The 17,920-nt window shown below is 40.5% G+C and overlaps 1 protein-coding gene and 2 non-coding genes across 5 annotated transcripts in view; all 3 read left to right on the top strand.

Annotated features, from left to right (window-relative positions):
• The window catches only part of EIF3A (eukaryotic translation initiation factor 3 subunit A), a 51,263-nt gene that overhangs the window by 19,974 nt on the left and 13,369 nt on the right, over positions 1 to 17,920 (top strand). For all 3 annotated transcript variants that reach the window (XM_025395565.1, XM_025395567.1, XM_025395566.1), the window contains exons 8-17: positions 812 to 916; positions 1,299 to 1,397; positions 2,432 to 2,548; positions 2,752 to 2,937; positions 4,280 to 4,627; positions 6,023 to 6,127; positions 6,208 to 6,321; positions 11,695 to 11,817; positions 12,351 to 12,504; positions 13,032 to 13,216. In XM_025395565.1, the coding sequence (XP_025251350.1) occupies positions 812 to 916; positions 1,299 to 1,397; positions 2,432 to 2,548; positions 2,752 to 2,937; positions 4,280 to 4,627; positions 6,023 to 6,127; positions 6,208 to 6,321; positions 11,695 to 11,817; positions 12,351 to 12,504; positions 13,032 to 13,216 (1,536 nt within the window). The remainder of the gene's footprint in view (positions 1 to 811; positions 917 to 1,298; positions 1,398 to 2,431; positions 2,549 to 2,751; positions 2,938 to 4,279; positions 4,628 to 6,022; positions 6,128 to 6,207; positions 6,322 to 11,694; positions 11,818 to 12,350; positions 12,505 to 13,031; positions 13,217 to 17,920) is intronic.
• On the top strand, positions 1,029 to 1,157 carry LOC112632281. The gene has a single exon (XR_003121340.1). It is a non-coding gene; the product is annotated as a small nucleolar RNA SNORA19 (small nucleolar RNA).
• On the top strand, positions 2,011 to 2,142 carry LOC112632280. Its single transcript, XR_003121339.1, has one exon. It is a non-coding gene; the product is annotated as a small nucleolar RNA SNORA19 (small nucleolar RNA).

Here is a 17,920-nt window from a genome sequence, read left to right as displayed (position 1 = left end):
TTTTTTTTTTTTTTTTTTTTTTTTTTTTTTTTTTTTTTTTTTTTTTTTTGAGACGGAGTCTCGCGCTGTGTCACCCAGGCTGGAGTGCAGTGGCGCGATCTCGGCTCACTGCAAGCTCCGCCTCCCAGGTTCAGGCCATTCTCCTGCCTCAGCCTCCGAGTAGCTGGGACTACAGGCGCCCGCAACCACGCCCGGCTAGTTTTTTGTATTTTTAGTAGAGACGGGGTTTCACCGTGTTAGCCAGGATGGTCTCGATCTCCTGACCTCGTGATCCGCCTGTCTCGGCCTCCCAAAGTGCTGGGATTACAGGCTTGAGCCACCGCGCCCGGCCTTGTAGTTGTTCTTTTTTGAGCATTTTTGTTTATTTTATGAACACAGCACTATCCTATTGATGAGTATGTGAATTCTCCCCAGTTTGGAGCTATTAGAAATAGTGCTGTCGTGATTATTTTTGTGTGACAATGTATATAAAAGTAAAATTCCGGTATTTTCCTTGTTATTGGTAATAAAATATTCCATTGACCACAGTAGTTGTCTTTGTGAATATTTAATTGGTTGTGGTTGTGTTTTTTAGAGTTTCCTTTTTGCATACCTGTGGGGCTTTTCACTGTAGGTTAGTGTGCATAGCGTGGGGCAAGAGACCCAGCATAGTTGTACTTTGGATTCATTTTTGGTAAATTTAGAGGAGATTGAGGCTTGGTGATTTTTTAAATCGTTTTCCAGATTTCCAATGCTATCATTTATACTAAGTTCAGAATTTTAGTTGGAAAATTTCCTTTGGCAGTTACATCTTTTGTTTTGCTTACTGTAGGTCAGATTTAATGTACTACAATATGTTGTCCCAGAAGTGAAAGACCTTTACAATTGGCTTGAAGTGGAATTTAACCCGTTAAAACTCTGTGAGCGAGTCACAAAGGTAAGCCTTTGTATTTTAGTTTTGGTTGTTACCACACAGTTGGCCTTATTGCAGTTTTGGGTTGTATTGATACTTGTTAAGAGAGAAGTTTTGTCCTATGTGTTGGAATTCAGGGCACATTTCATTGTCTTTTTTCTTTATTTCAAGAGGAAAGATATTTCTGATGTGCTAAACAAACATTTGGAGGTTAATTAGCAGCATGACTAATTTAGCCATTGCTGCCAGTCACCTTCAAACAAGTATCAGTAGCTTCATGATACATTTTGTATTTCTTTGCATTGGATGATGTTTTTGTATATTAAAAAAACTGAAAGAGTTTTAGATGTTTTAGTATCTATTATGTAGAAAGTATGATTCTCTTTCAACTTAATGAATTTTATAGGTTCTAAATTGGGTTAGGGAACAACCTGAAAAGGAACCGGAATTGCAACAGTATGTGCCACAACTGCAAAACAACACCATCCTCCGTCTTCTGCAGCAGGTAAAAATAAAGTGTTTTGTGGAAGAACTGGAATTTCCTTGATTGTATGTGCTCATCATGAAACTAAAAACTGGAAAAATCTAGAACTGCCTAGGAAGTGAGAACCTCCCCATGTTCTGCGCCTGCCAAAAATTAGTCTATTTATTAATTTGAAAATCAGAGTTATTATATTCACGTATTTTGTAATGCACTTTTTTTTTTTGGTCAAAAACTGTCTTTGGGCATTTTTCCTTGTTAGTAATGTACGGGCTACCTTATTCCATTTAAGGTACCGTGGTGTATTTATTCAGACTCTCTTGATGAAAACCTATATTATTAGATTTTTTTTTTTCTTGTTAGAAGTCTTGTAGCATTGATCATCTTTCATACATGTATCTTTGCACACTTCTATTACTTTCCGTGGCATAAGAAGTGGAATTAGTCATAGTGTTTATGGATTTAAAGCTTTAATAGCTATTCAGAAGCCTGGATTAATAGATCCTCCCACTGTGAGTGAATAAGACAGCCTTTTCATTTATTTTAGTCCAGGGGCTTAAGTAAGTGCTCCCATTTTGTTTTCCATTTGTTTCATTTGGGAAGGAGGGCCTTTTATTATATTTTCATCTCAGTATTTGTGCACATGTCATTGACCTGCTTTCTTCTGTATATGTGAGCAGTGTTATTTCTTATGTGCTATACAAATAATTGAAGGCTAATTAGCAGTATAACTATAAAAAGTAATGCTGCCAGTCTCCTTCAGACAAAAATTCTATAAGAAGTGTTTAAATATATTCGGTAAGTAGCAGGTTTTTAGGCTTTTTTGTTTTACGACAACTAGGATTTGAAAAGATTATAGGTTTGAGAATAGTATGGTAATGGTTCTCAAAGCATGGGGTTTAGAGTTGATAGTCTGGGATTAGCATTCTGGCTTTGACAATGTACTGCTAACAAATTCTCTGGCATAATTTCTACTTCCCATGACTGTCATGAGATTGCACATAAAAAGTGCTGAATAAATAGTGACTCGTGTTATTAACCCTATGTTTTCTATGCAGGTGTCACAGATTTATCAGAGCATTGAGTTTTCTCGTTTGACTTCTCTGGTTCCTTTCGTTGATGCTTTCCAACTGGAACGGGCCATAGTAGACGCAGCTAGGCATTGCGACTTGCAGGTAGGTATGTGCTGTAAGGAGATAGGAGAAGGCCCTTGAGGACTAGAAAAACACGTATCTTTTGTTTCTCGGCTTTTGGTACAGTGATACCATTTTAAAGTTTACTGAGTGAACTTTTCCAGCTTTTGTATATGACGTTCTTCTGTTACTTTTTGACTTCATGCTTACTTATGGATTTAACCATTGATAATTTAATTTTTAAGGTTCGTATTGATCACACTTCTCGGACCCTGAGTTTTGGATCTGATTTGAATTATGCTACTCGAGAAGATGCTCCGATTGGTCCTCATTTGCAAAGCATGCCTTCAGAGCAGATAAGAAATCAGCTGACAGCCATGTCCTCAGTACTTGCAAAAGCACTTGAAGTCATTAAACCAGCTCATATACTGGTATGCATCTTCCCGGGGAAATAAATCCCAGAAGTTTTGAGGGACTCTTGGGCCATGTCTTTCACAAAGAGGTTTGAGACAATATCTGAGAGAAGGGATTTATGATATATTTCCTATAGAATTGTACTTGGTAGTTTTGTTATTTGATCAAATACACAAATCATTGAGCTTTCTTCCGTCGAACAAAATACTTCTCTGTGTAGGTAATGTAAAAGTGTGGATTATGTTAACAGAAACAGCAGAGTAGACATAGGATTCCTCAAATAGTGAAGTACAGTGAGTGGATTTTTCCCTCCTGCTTGCTTGCTTGCTTGCTTGCTTGCTTGCTTGCTTGCTTTCTTTCTTTCTTTCTTTCTCTCTCTCTCTCTCTTTCTTTCTTTCTTTCTTCCTTCCTTTCTTCCTTTCTTTCTTTCTTTCCTTTCTTTCTTTCTTTCCTTTCTTTTCCTTCCTTCCTTCCTTCCTTCCTTCCTTCCTTCCTTCCTTCCTTCCTTCCTTCCTTCTTTCTTTCTTTCTTTCTTTCTTTCTTTTCTTTTCTTTTCTTTTCTTTTCTTTTCTTTCTTTTCTTTCCTTCCTTCCTTCCTTCCTTCCTTCCTTCCTTCCTTCCTTCCTTCCTTCCTTCCTTTCTTCCTTTCTTTCTTTCTTTCTTTCTTTCTTCCTTTCTTCCTTTCTTCCTTTCTTCCTTTCTTCCTTTCTTCCTTTCTTCCTTTCTTCCTTTCTTTCTTTCCTTCCTTTCTTTCTTTCCTTCCTTTCTTTCTTTTTGTTGTTTGAGATGGAGTCTCACTCTGTCACCCATGCTGGAGTGCAGTGACACCATCTCGGCTCACTGCAGTGTCCACCTCCTGAGTTCAAGCAATTCTTGTGCCTCAGCCTCCTGTGTAGCTGGGACTACAGGCACGTACCACGTGCCCAGCTAATGTTTTGTATTCTTAGTAGAGATGGGGTTTCACCATGTTGGCCATGCTGGTCTCAAAACTCCTGGCCTCAAGTGATCCACCCACCTTGGCCTCCCAAAAGTGCTGGGATTACAGGCGTGAGCCACTACCTGTAACAAGTTATTTCTTGTTTGTGAGCTCTGTTAATGAACACCTAAGGTAGGTTTGGTGCAGTGAAAAGTTGTCTTAGCTAGGAGAGCTTCTTTAGCTGCGTCATTGCTATTAAAAGATTGAGTAGGAGCAACACCATAGCATTTGATACTGAAAACAAACAGCTTGAATAGTGTCATCTTCCATTATCAAATGCAGATACATAGAAAATGCATCAGGATTATTTTGTAATTTCTTTAATGTCTAATACCAGAGGATGTTAATTTTAGTCATTTAAAAAAATTCATTTGGTTTTGAAGCAAGAGAAAGAAGAACAGCATCAGTTGGCTGTTACTGCATACCTTAAAAATTCACGAAAAGAGCACCAGCGAATCCTGGCTCGCCGCCAGACAATTGAGGAAAGAAAAGAGCGCCTTGAGAGTCTGAATATTCAGCGTGAGAAAGAAGAATTGGAACAGAGGGAAGCTGAACTCCAGAAAGTACGGAAGGCTGAGGAAGAGAGGCTGCGCCAGGAAGCGAAGGAGAGAGAGAAGGAGCGTATCTTACAGGAACATGAACAAATCAAAAAGAAAACTGTTCGAGAGCGTTTGGAGCAGATCAAGAAAACAGAACTGGGTGCCAAAGCATTCAAAGATATTGACATTGAAGTATGTAGCATTTTAGTCATTAAAAAGCTAGTTTTATCCAGGTATTTTGTACTCTTAGAACCATAGTCCTGTACCATTTGTTGGCTTGTTGAGTTATTTCACATATTTTGGTACAGCTGGTCATGACTAAATCTGTGAGTAAGCATATGTTTATTGCTCTGGGAAGTTTTGTGTTTGTTTTTTTGAGACGGAGTCTCTTGTTGCCCAGGCTGGAGTGCAGTGATGTGATCTCGGCTCACTGCAACTTCAAGTGATTCTCCTGCCTCAATCTCCCAAGTAGCTGGCATTGCAGGCACCTGCCACCACACCCAGCTAATTTTTTGTATTTTTCGTAGAGACAGCTTTTCACCACGATGGCCAAGCTGGTCTCGAACTCCTGACCTCAGGTGACCTGCCTGCCTCAGCCTCTCAAAGGGCCGGGATTACAGGAGTGAGTCACCGCACCCGGCCTGCTCTGTGCAGTTTTAACTACTATATATTAATCACAGAACAGGTTGCATATCCCTTACCTACAATGCTTGAGAGCAGATACCTTTCAGATTTTGGATTTTTTTGGATTTTGGAATATTTGCATGTATATATAATGAGATATTTTGGGGATTGGAGTAAAGTCTAAACACGAAATTAATTTGTTTTATAAGACTTTTTTTTTTTTTTTCTTTGTGGGAGACAGTCTCACTGTGTTGCCCAGGTTGGAGTACAGTGGTATGATATTGGCTCACTGCAACTTCTGCCTCCCAGGTTCAAGCAATTCTCTTGCCTCTGCCTCCCAAGTAGCCAGGATTATAGGGGTGTGCCACCACCCTGGCTAGGTTTTGTATTTTTGTAGAGATGGGGTTTCACCATGTTGGCCTGGCTGGTCTTCAGCTCCTGACCTCAAGTGATCTACCTGCCTCAGCCTCCCAAATTGCTGGGATTACAGGTGCGACGCACCACACAAGGCCTGTTTCATAGACATCTTATACACGTAGCCTGAAAATAATTTTATACACTATTTTACATAATTTTGTGCGTGAAACAAAGTTTTAATGCATTTTTACTGACCTGTCACCTGGGTCAGTTGTGGAATTTTACACTTGTGGCACCATGTTGGTGGTCAGAAAGCTTTAAAATTTGTAGCATTTCAGATTTTGGGTTTTCTGATTAGGTTTGCTTACCCTGTTTAGTAGAATGTGGGTAGATGTAGGTTGGAGGAGTGAGAAAAAGATGTATGGATAATTTTTTCCTTGTGGTCAAGTGGAAATAAGGCTATTGTATGATGTTTTTACATTTCCTAAATTATCATCCATTGTAACAATGAAAGCAATTTAGGATTTTATTCTAGAAAGCAGTGAGTTATGTTAGGCATTGCTTGTTTATCCTTGTTAACAATTGTGCATTTGTATTACCTTTTAGGACCTTGAGGAATTGGATCCAGATTTTATCATGGCTAAACAGGTTGAACAACTGGAGAAAGAAAAGAAAGAACTTCAGGAACGCCTAAAGAATCAAGAAAAGAAGGTAAATGAAAGGATTGGTAAACCTTTAACATACCAAGTTAAGAGATTTTTAAAAACTACATGTGTTATCGTGTCATTCAGATTGACTATTTTGAAAGAGCCAAACGTTTGGAAGAAATTCCTTTGATAAAGAGCGCTTACGAGGAACAGAGAATTAAAGACATGGATCTGTGGGAGCAACAAGAGGAAGAAAGAGTAAGTTTTTAATTTAATTGTAATATTTTTAGATTGTAATTAAATCCTCTGCCAGTGATGGAACCAAGCATTCAGAATTGCTTTATTTTGTATTCTTCTGCTAGAAATGGTGCTCTAATGGCTGCCTATGAACAGATTGGTAGAAAGATGGAACATTTCACGATAGAGATTACAAACGATACTTGGAAAACAAAGGACAACTGAAAAGCCCATTTTACAAAAAACTGCTTTATGTACACTTTAAATGGGTAAATTGTATGGCATGTTTATACAACTCATAGTTTTCAGTTTACTTGCAGAATTGTGCAGCCATCTCCACAATCTAATTTTAAAACATATCTCAAAAAGAAATTCTAAACCATTAGCAATAGTCATCCCTATTCTTTCCTACCACCCCAGCCCTAGGCAACTGCTAAACTACTCCTTTAGATTTGCTGCTTCTGGACATTTTATATAAATGGAATTGTGTACTATGTGGTTTTTTGTGACTAAACAGGTCATTCCATAGTTTTGTTAATTTATAGTGTGTATTATATTTACTTGATACAAAAGCAGGGTTTACAAATGCTTATGGCACCAAATATGTAGTAAAAGTGAGTGAACAGATCTGGTTTAAAAAAGTAACCATAAGCAGGAGACAAACATCGGTGTAGAATGTAATAGAATGCAGCCTTTTCTTGGTTTTATCTGAATGTTGTCACCTGGAGATTAATGGACCTAGGATTGCCAGCTCTTCCCATTTTTTCAGGAGAAGTTGGAATTTTTGTGATAATTCTCTTAACATGTAAATATTAAAAACTAATTAGAAAGGTGCTGCAGACCAAATTGGGTTGATTTGGAGCCTTCCGTTTTTTCACATAGGGCAGAAAGGAAATAGCCATATATCATCTTGCATTGATTAAAATGCCTTTAAAAATTAAACCATGGTGTTTGGTGTTACCATGTCATATTTATTATTTTATTTTATTATATATAGGCAAACCTCGTTTTATTGTGCTTCACTTTATTGTGCTTTTGTGTTGTTACCCAGGCAGGTCTCACAGCCCTGGGCTCAAGCGAATCTCCTGGCTGGGCCTCCCAAAGTGCTGTGATTATGGGTGTGAGCCACCATGCCTCCTCCAGCCCCCTCATATTACTATTTTTATTCTTATTTTTTCTTTTACACATTAAAAGTTTGTAGTAACCTTGTATTGAGCAAGTCTGTTGACACCATTTTTCCAACAGCATGTGTTCATTTCATGTCTCTGTCACATTTTGGTAATTCTCAAAGTATTTCATACTTTTTCATTATTATATTTGTTATAGTGATCAGTGATCTTTGATGTTACTGTTGTAATTATTTTGGGGTGCCACAAACCACACTCATATAAGGCGGCGAACTTAATCTGTAAATGTTGTGTCTCTTCTGACTGTTCTACTGACTGGCCATTCCCTGACTATCTCTCCCTGTCCTTGAGCCTTCCTATTATTCCCTGAGACATTTATTTTTATATATATATATATATTTATTTATTTATTTATTCGAGACAGAGTTTAATTCTGTTGCCCAGGCTGGAGTGCAGTGGTGCAGTCTTGGCGCACTGCAACCTCTGCCCCCCAGGATCAAGTGATTCTCCGTCCTCAACATCCCAAGTGTGTTTTCAGTGGAGACGGGGTCACCATGTTGGCTGGGCTGGTCTTGAGCTCCTGACCTCAAGTGTTCCGCCCGCCTCAGCCTCCCAAAGTGCTGGGATTATAGGCGTGAGCCACTATATGCTTGGCTCCTGAGACATAATATTGAAATTAGGCTAATTAACAATCCCACAATGGCTTTTAAGTGTTCGAATGAATAGAAGAGTTGCCTGTCTCTCACTTTAAATCAAATGCTAGAAATGATTAAGCTTAGTGAGGAAGACATGTTGAAAGCTAGGCCTCTTGAACTAATCAAGTTGTGAATGCAAAGGAAAAGTTCTTGAAATTAAAAATGCTACTCCAGTGAACACATAAACAGTGAGAAAGTGAAACAGCCTTTATTGCTGATATGGAAAAAGTTTCATTGGTCTGGATCAAACCAGCCACAACATTCCCTTCAGCCAAGCCTAATCCAGAGCAAGGCTCTAACGCTCAACATTTAATACTACAAAGGCTGAGAGGGGTTAGAAAGCTGCAAAAGGCGGGGCCCGGTGGCTCATGTCTGTAATGTCAGGACTTTGGGAGGTCAAGGTGGGCGGATCACTTGAGGTTAGGAGTTTGAGACCAGCCTGGCCAACATGGTAAGACCCCATCTCAACTAAAAATACAAACATTAGCCGGGCGTGGTGGCGGACACCTGTAATCCCAGACACTCAGGAGGCTGAGGCAGAATTGCATGAACCTGGGAGGCAGAGGTTTCAGTGAGCTGAGATTGCGCCACTACACTCCAGCCTGGGCAACCGAGGGAGACTCTGTATCAATAAATGTATAAATATATATCTATATATATAAATAAATAAGGGAAGCTGCAGAAGGAAAGTATGAAGCTAGCAAAAGTTGGTTCATAAGGTTTAAGGAAAACTGTTTTTTTTTTTTTTTTGAGGTGGAGTTTCGCTGTGTCCCCCAGGCTGGAGTGCAGTGGCCGGATCTCAGCTCACTGCAAGCTCTGCCTCCTGGGTTTACGCCATTCTCCCGCCTCAGCCTCCTGAGTAGCTGGGACTACAGGCGCCTGCCACCTCGCCCGGCTAGTTTTTTTTTTTTGTATTTTTTTAGTAGAGACGGGGTTTCATCGTGTCAGCCAGGATGGTCTCGATCTCCTGACCTCGTGATCCGCCTGTCTCGGCCTCCCAAAGTGCTGGGATTACAGGCTTGAGCCACCGCGCCCGGCAGGAAAACTGTTTTTATAACATGAAAGTACAATGTGAAGCAGCAAGTGCTGATGGAGGAGCTACAGCAAGTTATTCAGAAGATTTCGCTGAGATAGTTGATGAAGGTGGCTACACTGAACAAGAGATTTTCTTGCTGCTTTGAGAGACAGGATCTCGCTGTATCACCCAGGCTGGAGTGCAGTGGCGCGACCTCAGCTCCCTACAACGTCTACCCCCTGGACTCAAGTGCCAACTTCAGCCTCCTGAGTAGCTGGGACCACAGGCGTGAACTACCATGCCAGCATTTTTTTTTTTTTTTGTATTTTTAGTGGAGATGGGGTTTCGCCAGGCTTCCCAGGCTGGTCTCAAACTCTGAAGTCAAGCGGTTCGCCTGCCTCAGCCTCCCAGAGTGTTGGGATTACAGGGGTCAGCCATGGTGCCCAGCCAATAGATTTTCAGGGTAGATGAAACGACCTTCTGTTGGAAGAAGATGGCCAACTAGGTCTTTCATATGTAGAGAGAAGGCAGTGCCGAGCTTCAGAGCATTGAAGGGTATGCTCACTGTTTAGGGGTTAATGCAGCTGCTAACTGGAAGTTGAGGCCAATTCTCATCATTCCAAAAATCCTAGGGTCCATAAGAATTATGCTGCATCTACCCTTCCTGTGGTCTGTGCATGAAAGAACAAAGTCTGAATGACAGCATATCTGTTAATAGCATGGTTTGCTGAATATTTTAAGCCCCCTGTTGAGACCTCCTGCTCAAAAAAAGAAAGAGTTTTCAGAATATTGCTGCTCATTGACAATGCATCTGATCATATGACAGCTCTGATGGGGATGTATAAAAGAGATTAATGTTTGTATTCATGCCTGTTAACACAGTATGCATTCTGCACCCCATAGATCTAGGAATAACTTTTGTCTTTTGAGTCTTATTATTTAAGAAATATATTTCATAAGACTGTAGCTGCCATAGTGATTCCTTTGATGGATCTGGGCAAAGTACATTGCAAACCTGCTGGAAGGAATTCTTCATTCCAGATGCCATTAAGACCATTTGTGATTTGTGGGAGGAGGTCAAAATATCAACATTAGCAAGAGTTTGGAAGAAGTTGATTCCAAGCCTCATGGATGACTTGGAGGGGTACATGAGTAGTGTGGAGAAAATAATTGCAGATGTGGTGAAAACAGCAAGAGAAGTAGAGTTAGATGTATACGCTGGGTGGGGTAGCTCACACCTCTAATCCCAGCTCTTTGGGAGACTGAGGTAGGCAGATTGCATGAGTCCAGGAGTTGGAGACCAGCCTGGGCAACATGGTGAAAACTTGTCTCTACAAAAACATAGGAAAATTAGCCAGGTGTGGTGGAGTGTGCCTGCAGTTCTAGCTACTTGGGAGGCTGAGGTGGGAGGATGTGGAGGTTGCAGTGAACTGAGATGGTGCCATTGCACTCCAGTGCTTGGGTGACAGAGACAGACCCTGTCTCAAAAAAAAAAAAAAAAAAACCCACAAAAAAACAAAAAAAGACTATAACCTGAAGATGTGACTGAATTGCTGCAATCTCATGATAAAGCTTGACTGGGTGAGGAGTTGCTTCTTATGGATGAGCAAAGTAAGTGGTTTCTTGAAATCTCCTGGTGAAAATGCTATGAACATTGTTGACCTGACAACAAAGGATTTAGAATATTCCATAAGTGTAGTTGATAAAGCAGCAACAGGGTTTGAGAGGATTGGATCAAATTGAAATTCTACTCTTAAGTTAAAAACTGTCAACCAGTGCCACATGCTAGATAAATCTTTTGTAAGAGGTTGCAATTGGTGTGGCAAACTTCATTGTTACCTATTTTAAGAAATTACCATAGTCACCCCATCCTTTAGTACCCGCCACTCTGATCAGTCAACAGTTGTCAACATTGGGGCAAGACTCCACTAGCAAAAAGATGATGACTCATTGAAGGCTCAGGTGATCACTAGCATTTTTTAGGAATAAAGTATTTTTTGTTTTCTTTGAGAACAGGAGTCTCACCATATTGTCCAGGCTGATCTTGCACTGCTGGGCTCAAGTGATTCTCTTGCCTCGGCGTACTACTGCATCCCACTTCACAGTATTTTAAAATTAAAGTTTGTACATTGGTGTTTTAGACATGCTGTTGTATACTTTGATAGATTGTAAACTTTTATATGCATCGGATAACCAAAAAATCTGTGTTACTTGCTTTATTGCAATATTTTCTTTATTGTGGTGGTCTAGAACCAAACCTGCAGTGCCTCCAAGGTGTGTCCGTATATCATACTTTTTCCTTTATAAAGTTCCTGGTATCATGGGGCTAAATAAAAACTGTCTCTCCTAAATGCCTCAGGATTATTTTGTCTACCTCTTGCCCCTAGTTGTCTTCTGGGGACCTGTTGACATGGATGGTAGTTAATGCTTTTTTTATGGCATGATAGAAGGGGCAATGAAGCAGCTTCTAATTTTTCAAGAGTATTTGTCAGTAATTTGGGGTTGATGAGTAAAAAAAAGTGATGCTTTGAAATTTCACTGTATTTTGTACTTGCAGATTACTACAATGCAGCTAGAACGTGAAAAGGCTCTTGAACATAAGAATCGAATGTCACGAATGCTTGAAGACAGAGATTTATTTGTAATGCGACTCAAAGCTGCACGGCAGTCTGTTTATGAGGTGAGCTTGCTGATTTTTGGGAAATGTTGATATGTGAGCTTTCTAGTATTGGCTGAAGTGTTCTCCCTTAACAAATTGGTATATACTGTCTTGAGTTACTATGTATAACGGTCATTCAAATAATAGTAGAACTTTTTGGATAATATTTTGTAAGCAAAACAATCACCTAAAGAAATTGTTCTAAAGGTGAAAGTTGAACGCACAGTTTAATACAAGTTTTGTGTACTGTTTTTGTTAGAAATAAAAAAAACTAGATCAAAATGTCCCGGGCTTAGGTTCTAATTTGATCATTGAATTTATTTTGTATAAAGAAAAACCCACTGGATGTAGATAATATCAACAATTTAAATTTTTTAAAATTCGGCCTGCTAACAAGTTAGTGGTCATTTGGAAGTTAGAGTTTTTGTTCTGAGAGGTTGCTTTCGATGATTCTAACACACTTGAGATTCTTTTGTAAACCTAATAGCTTTCTGCTGGTTTGTTGCTCTTGACGAAATGTGTCCTTTTTGGGTTGGGGGTTACCTCGATTGCAGGAAAAACTTAAACAGTTTGAAGAGCGATTAGCAGAAGAAAGGCATAATCGATTGGAAGAACGGAAAAGGCAACGTAAAGAAGAACGCAGAATAACATATTATAGAGAAAAAGAAGAGGAGGAGCAAAGAAGGGCAGAAGAACAAATGCTAAAAGGTACACAGGTTGAAAAGGATTGGAGGGGTGCTAATGCAAGGTTGGTGTTAGATCTAGTTTTTAGTCATCTTATGTAGAAAATACAGGAATCAAGGTAATTGGCCTTTTAGCACTGTAATTAACTGGATCTCAGAACCCAGTTTGCTGTATGTGAAGTTGTTACATCATCTACCAACAGTTCCCCACACATTTGATGTTCTTTTAAAAATTAATACTTTTTGTTTTTTATCACCATGTTCTGTGTATTGACATTTATTGAGGAATACATTCCAGATGATGGCTGTTAAATGATGCTGTATCTGGAATCCCAGATTGCTCAGGAATTCTAGTATCTTATTACAAAATTATAGTTGAGGGGTGTAGTACTTGTTTTATTGACTGTGTTCTGTCATGTAGCTGATTACAAACTATTTTTAAATTCTTTTACTTGTACATTATGCTACCTGTTTAATACCAGAAAAGTAGAACTAGCATTAGTGGGGAGATATGGCTGGGAGGCACACTTAGTAACCTAATCAATGGTCTAGAGCGGGAAGAGAGAGAGCGCGCTGAACGAGCAAAACGCGAGGAAGAGCTACGAGAGTATCAGGAGCGGGTGAAGAAATTAGAAGAAGTGGAAAGGAAAAAACGCCAAAGGGAGTTGGAAATTGAAGAACGAGAACGTCGTAGAGAGGAAGAGAGAAGACTTGGCGATAGTTCACTTTCTAGAAAGGTGAGTATAGGGTTTATTGATTTTATTTTGTTTTAATGTGATTTTTTTTTTTTTTTTTTTGGTTGAGACACAGTCTTGCTCTGTCACCCAGGTTGCCCAGACTGGAGTGCAGTGGTGCAGTCTCAGCCTCCAGATTCAAGTGATTCTTGTGTCTCAGCCTCCTGAGTAGCTGAGATTACAGGCGCGTGCCACTATACCTGGCTGATTTTTGTAATTGTGATGTATTTTTATTACTCAGTTCTCTTCCATGATACTGATGTAAATGTATTTAAATCAGTTATTTTCACATCTCTCTCTCTCTCTCTCTCTCTTTTTTTTTTTTTGAGACAGAGTCTCACTTCATTGCCGAGGCTGGAGTGCAGTGATGTGATCTCTCTGTCGGCTCCCTGCAACCTCTGCCTCCTAGGTTCAAGCCATTCTCCTGCGTCAGCCTTCCGAGTAGTTGGAATTATAGGCACCCAACACTATGCCTGGCTAATTTTTGTATTTTTAGTAGAAAACACAAAATTTTCTACTAAAATTAGAAACATGGTTTCACCATGTTGGCCAGGTTGGTCTTGAATTCCTGACCTCAAACGATCTGCTTGCCTCGGCTTCCCAAAGTGCTGGGATTGCAGGTGCGAGCCACCGCACCCACCCCATGTTCACCTCTCTTTTTAATGTGGTAGTTTTCTCTTCCCAAAGAACAGAAGGCACCTAAGGGGGAAAGAATTATACTTGTCTTAGCAAAGATGGAATTTTATAGGGTTAAGCATACTTTTGCGTGTGCGTGTCATGAAAGTTTTGTCCATGGCACTGCTGAGTTTGCTACAGAAGAGGGACTGTTGCTGAGTTCCTTGAAAGACGACATCGTCTGGCTGGGCGTGGTGGCTCATGCCTGTAATCCCAGCACTTTGGCATGCCGAGGCATGCGGATTGCGAGGTCAGGAGTTCTAGACCAGTCTGACCAACATGGTGATACCCTGTTTCTACTAAAAATACAAAAATTAGCCAGGCGCGGTGGCGGCTCATGTAATCCCAGCTACTCAGGAGGCTGAGGCAGGAGAATTGCTTGAACCCAGGAGGCGGAGGTTGCAGTGAGCCAAGATCGCACCACTGCACTTGAGCCTGGGTGACAGAGCAAGACTGTCTCGGGGATAAAAAAAGACATCATCGTGAATTTAGAGGATGATGAGTTCTGTAGCTCCTTGGGAGGTAAAGACGTGTTTGGTGGCCAGCAGCTGTCAGCAGCACCTGGGAACTTGTTAGAAACGCAGAGTTTCAGGTCCAGCCCCAAAACTTCTGAATCAAAGTATGCAATTTAACAGGATTCCTAGGTGATTCAAACTCAGCTCTAAATGCTCATTTTTAATTGCACTCAGGTTCAGAACGGACCTGTGTTCCCTTCTCTGTCTTGTGTCTGGAATTCCCTCTCCTGATTGGTGTTACTGGTATCTGCTTTGTCACAGCTTTGAACCTACTCTTCCTTTTTTCTTTTCCTACATTATTGCCTTAATTCAGATTTTTCTTACCTGCAGTACTTGTTGGTCTACTTACTAGTCTCCCTCATCATCATCTTCCTCCAGCTTCAGACCTTCCTCTACGTTGTGGCCTGCTTGATTTTTCATAATACAGCATGTGTGATCACTGTGCCTGCTGTTGGGTTTCAGACCTTTCATTGGTTGATATTCATTACTGAGAGCCAAAGGTTTTAAAACACGCCTTAGCAGTCTTTCGTGTTGCTGCCGTTTTCATCAGTTTCGTCTGACACTATTTTCTTCTTAGTCACCTGTGCTCCAGCCATTGGAGAGCAAGTTTTCTGCTTTATTCTGTGTCTGTGGCATCTGTCTGCACGCTCTTCCTTTTGCTTGGGAGGTGCCCTGTTTGCCCCTTAAAGTATTGCTTGCTTACCTTTCACTCAAAAAGCTCAAGGATGTCTCGCATGCCTTTTCTCTGCTCCTCTGTTTTTGCCACACCTGTATCAAATGCTTATCTGTATGCCTAGACTTGATACTAGTTATTTATGTGTCTTCAGTTTAGGTTATTCTTACTGCTAATTTGTAATTTTAATTCCTTGGTATTCAGTAAATGTGGTCTGTATGATTTACAAGTTTTTGGAATTTAATAATACATTTTCCTTTGTGTTCTAAAACCATGGTCAGGTTTTTATGAATGTTTTTTTCTGTTGGGCACAAAGTTCTGTGTATGCATGAAATCAGCTGTTTTGTTGTTTAAATCTGCTGCATCTTGTTAGTTTATGGAAATGTCTCCTTAGGAATGTGAGGAAGCTTACCTTCTGAGAGTATCCTTTTAGTTAGCATTTGCAAATGTGTTTGTCCACCCTTTTGTACATTTTCAGCCTCTTGTTTCTGTTTTATGCCCCCTCTGCCGCCCACACACACCTTCCCTATTTTTGGGAGAGTATAGTTTAATTTACTTGCATTTAACATGGTAACTAGTGTATTTGGTTTTGTTCCTAACACTTGCTTTGGAGCTTTTTATTTGCTTCTATGTCCCTGGCACCCCTTCCTTTTTCTTTAAGCCAAACTTGAAGAACTTTTCTAGGTTGTTTTTTTTTTTTTTTTTTTTGGGGGGGGACAGAGTCTCTCTCTGTTGCCCAGGCTGGAGTGCAGTGGCGCAATCTTGACTCACTGCAACCTCCGCCTCCCAGTTTCAAGCAATTCTCCTGCCTCAGCCTCCCGAGTAGCTGGGATTACAGGCGCGTGCCACCATGCCTGGCTAATGTTTGTATTTTTAGTAGAGATGAATTTCACCATGTTGGCCAGGGTGGTCTCAAATTCCTGACCTCAGGTGATCCACCCACCTCAACCTCCCAAAGTGCTGCGATTACAGGCGTGAGCCACTCTGCCCAGCCACCATTAATTTTTTCCTAAGTTTTTAAAAAAACTTCAGAAGTATAAAATACAACTTTCCTTTGCCTTTCAGAACAAAACAAAATCATGAGCATACCTTGACTTATATTTTATTGCAGTGAACTGGGTATTTTTGTTTCTAGATCATTACATATTATCTTTCCTCTTAGTATTCACTTAAAATTTTATATCCATATTAGCAAACATTATTTAGTCTCAGGTATGTTTACACTGCATCATGTTTTCCCTTTGTGAGTACTTTTTGATTCTTTTTTTTTTTTTTTTTTTTTTTTGAGACGGAGTCTGGCTCTGTCGCCCAGGCTGGAGTGCTGTGGCCGGATCTCAGCTCACTGCAAGCTCCGCCTCCCGGGTTTACGCCATTCTCCTGCCTCAGCCTCCGGAGTAGCTGGGACTACAGGAGCCCGCCACCTCGCCCGGCTAGTTTTTTGTATTTTTTAGTAGAGACGGGGTTTCACCGTGTTAGCCAGGATGGTCTCGATCTCCCGACCTCGTGATCCGCCCGTCTCGGCCTCCCAAAGTGCTGGGATTACAAGCTTGAGCCACCGCGCCCGGCCTTGATTCTTAATCAGTTGTTTTCAGAATGTCTTTGCGTATGCCTCAAGTTTTTTCTCTCACGGTTGAACAATGGATGGTTCATTATTTGGCCAGTTCAAAATCATCTTTTCAGAAATAATAGAGATCTTTGCTTCTCTTTGTAGTACACAGTGTTACAGTGGGGAGGATTTTTGATACTAGTTTTCGTCTTACTCTGTAGATACTGTTTCATTCCTTGGGAACGTAATTTTTCTCCGTACTTGCAGTAAAGGAAGTTAAAACTGTCGCTAAGACTGTGTTTAGACACCTGAGTGTTTGGTCATCTTTGTTTCTTTTTGGTCTTTTGGCCTTTTGGTCTAAGGATTCAGTTTCCTTAGAGCAGACAAAAATCTTCTAATTTAAGGAAACTTTTCTCCTTTTTCTCTGTTCTTGCTCTTTCAAAGTCCTCTTTATATCTTTAATGTTTCTTTTACTCTCTTCATCTGTTGTTTGTACCAGGTTCTCTGAGATCCTGGTTCAATTTGTTTGCTCATCAGCTGGGACCATTCTGCTCTTGGATCTGCTGGGCCGGGCACATTGGTTCACGCCTATAATCTCAGCACTTTGGGAGACCGAGGCAGGTGGGCGGATCACTTGAGCCTGGGAGTTCGAGACCAGTCTGGCAACATAGTGAGACCCTGTCTCCACAAAAAATACAAAAATGAGCTGGCCATGGTGGTGCATGCCCAACTACTTGGGAGACTGAGGTGGAAGTATGGCTTGAGCCCAGGAGGCAGAGTTATTTCTTTTTGCTTGTTTAATGGCTATAACAGCCATCCTTCAAAAGTCTTTGGCGGTTGTAATAGTTGTACTATATCCTCTAAAACCTTGCTTTCTTTGTTGAGTATAAATTGGCAAGGCAGGCATCGGGGGTGGAAGAAACTTGGCCTTCTGGCTGTGTTTGTTCCCTCGATTATGGTGCCCATAAATTCCTTTGACTGTTACGTTTCTATTTGTCTCTCAAAGTGTTTACTTGGGAAAGTCTCTTAGAACAACCCCCACCTTAAGAGACAGCCCAGAATCATTAGCTGTGATGACCTGGGACTAACTTTTTTTCTGGCCATTCTTGTCTTTCACTGCTTCTCATCTCTAGTTGTTATTTTAGACTTTCATTGCCAAGACATTTTTTCAAAAATGCAAATAGAGGGGCAGACGTGGTGGCTCACGCCTATAATCTCAGCACTTTGGGAAGCCCAGGCAGGTGGATGAGTTGAGGTCAGGAGTTCGAGACCAGCATGGCCAACATGTTGAAATTCCA

The sequence above is a fragment of the Theropithecus gelada genome, chromosome 9, assembly GCF_003255815.1.
Source record: "Theropithecus gelada isolate Dixy chromosome 9, Tgel_1.0, whole genome shotgun sequence".
NCBI lineage: Eukaryota > Metazoa > Chordata > Mammalia > Primates > Cercopithecidae > Theropithecus > Theropithecus gelada.
This window is presented reverse-complemented; position numbering and strand designations above follow the sequence as displayed.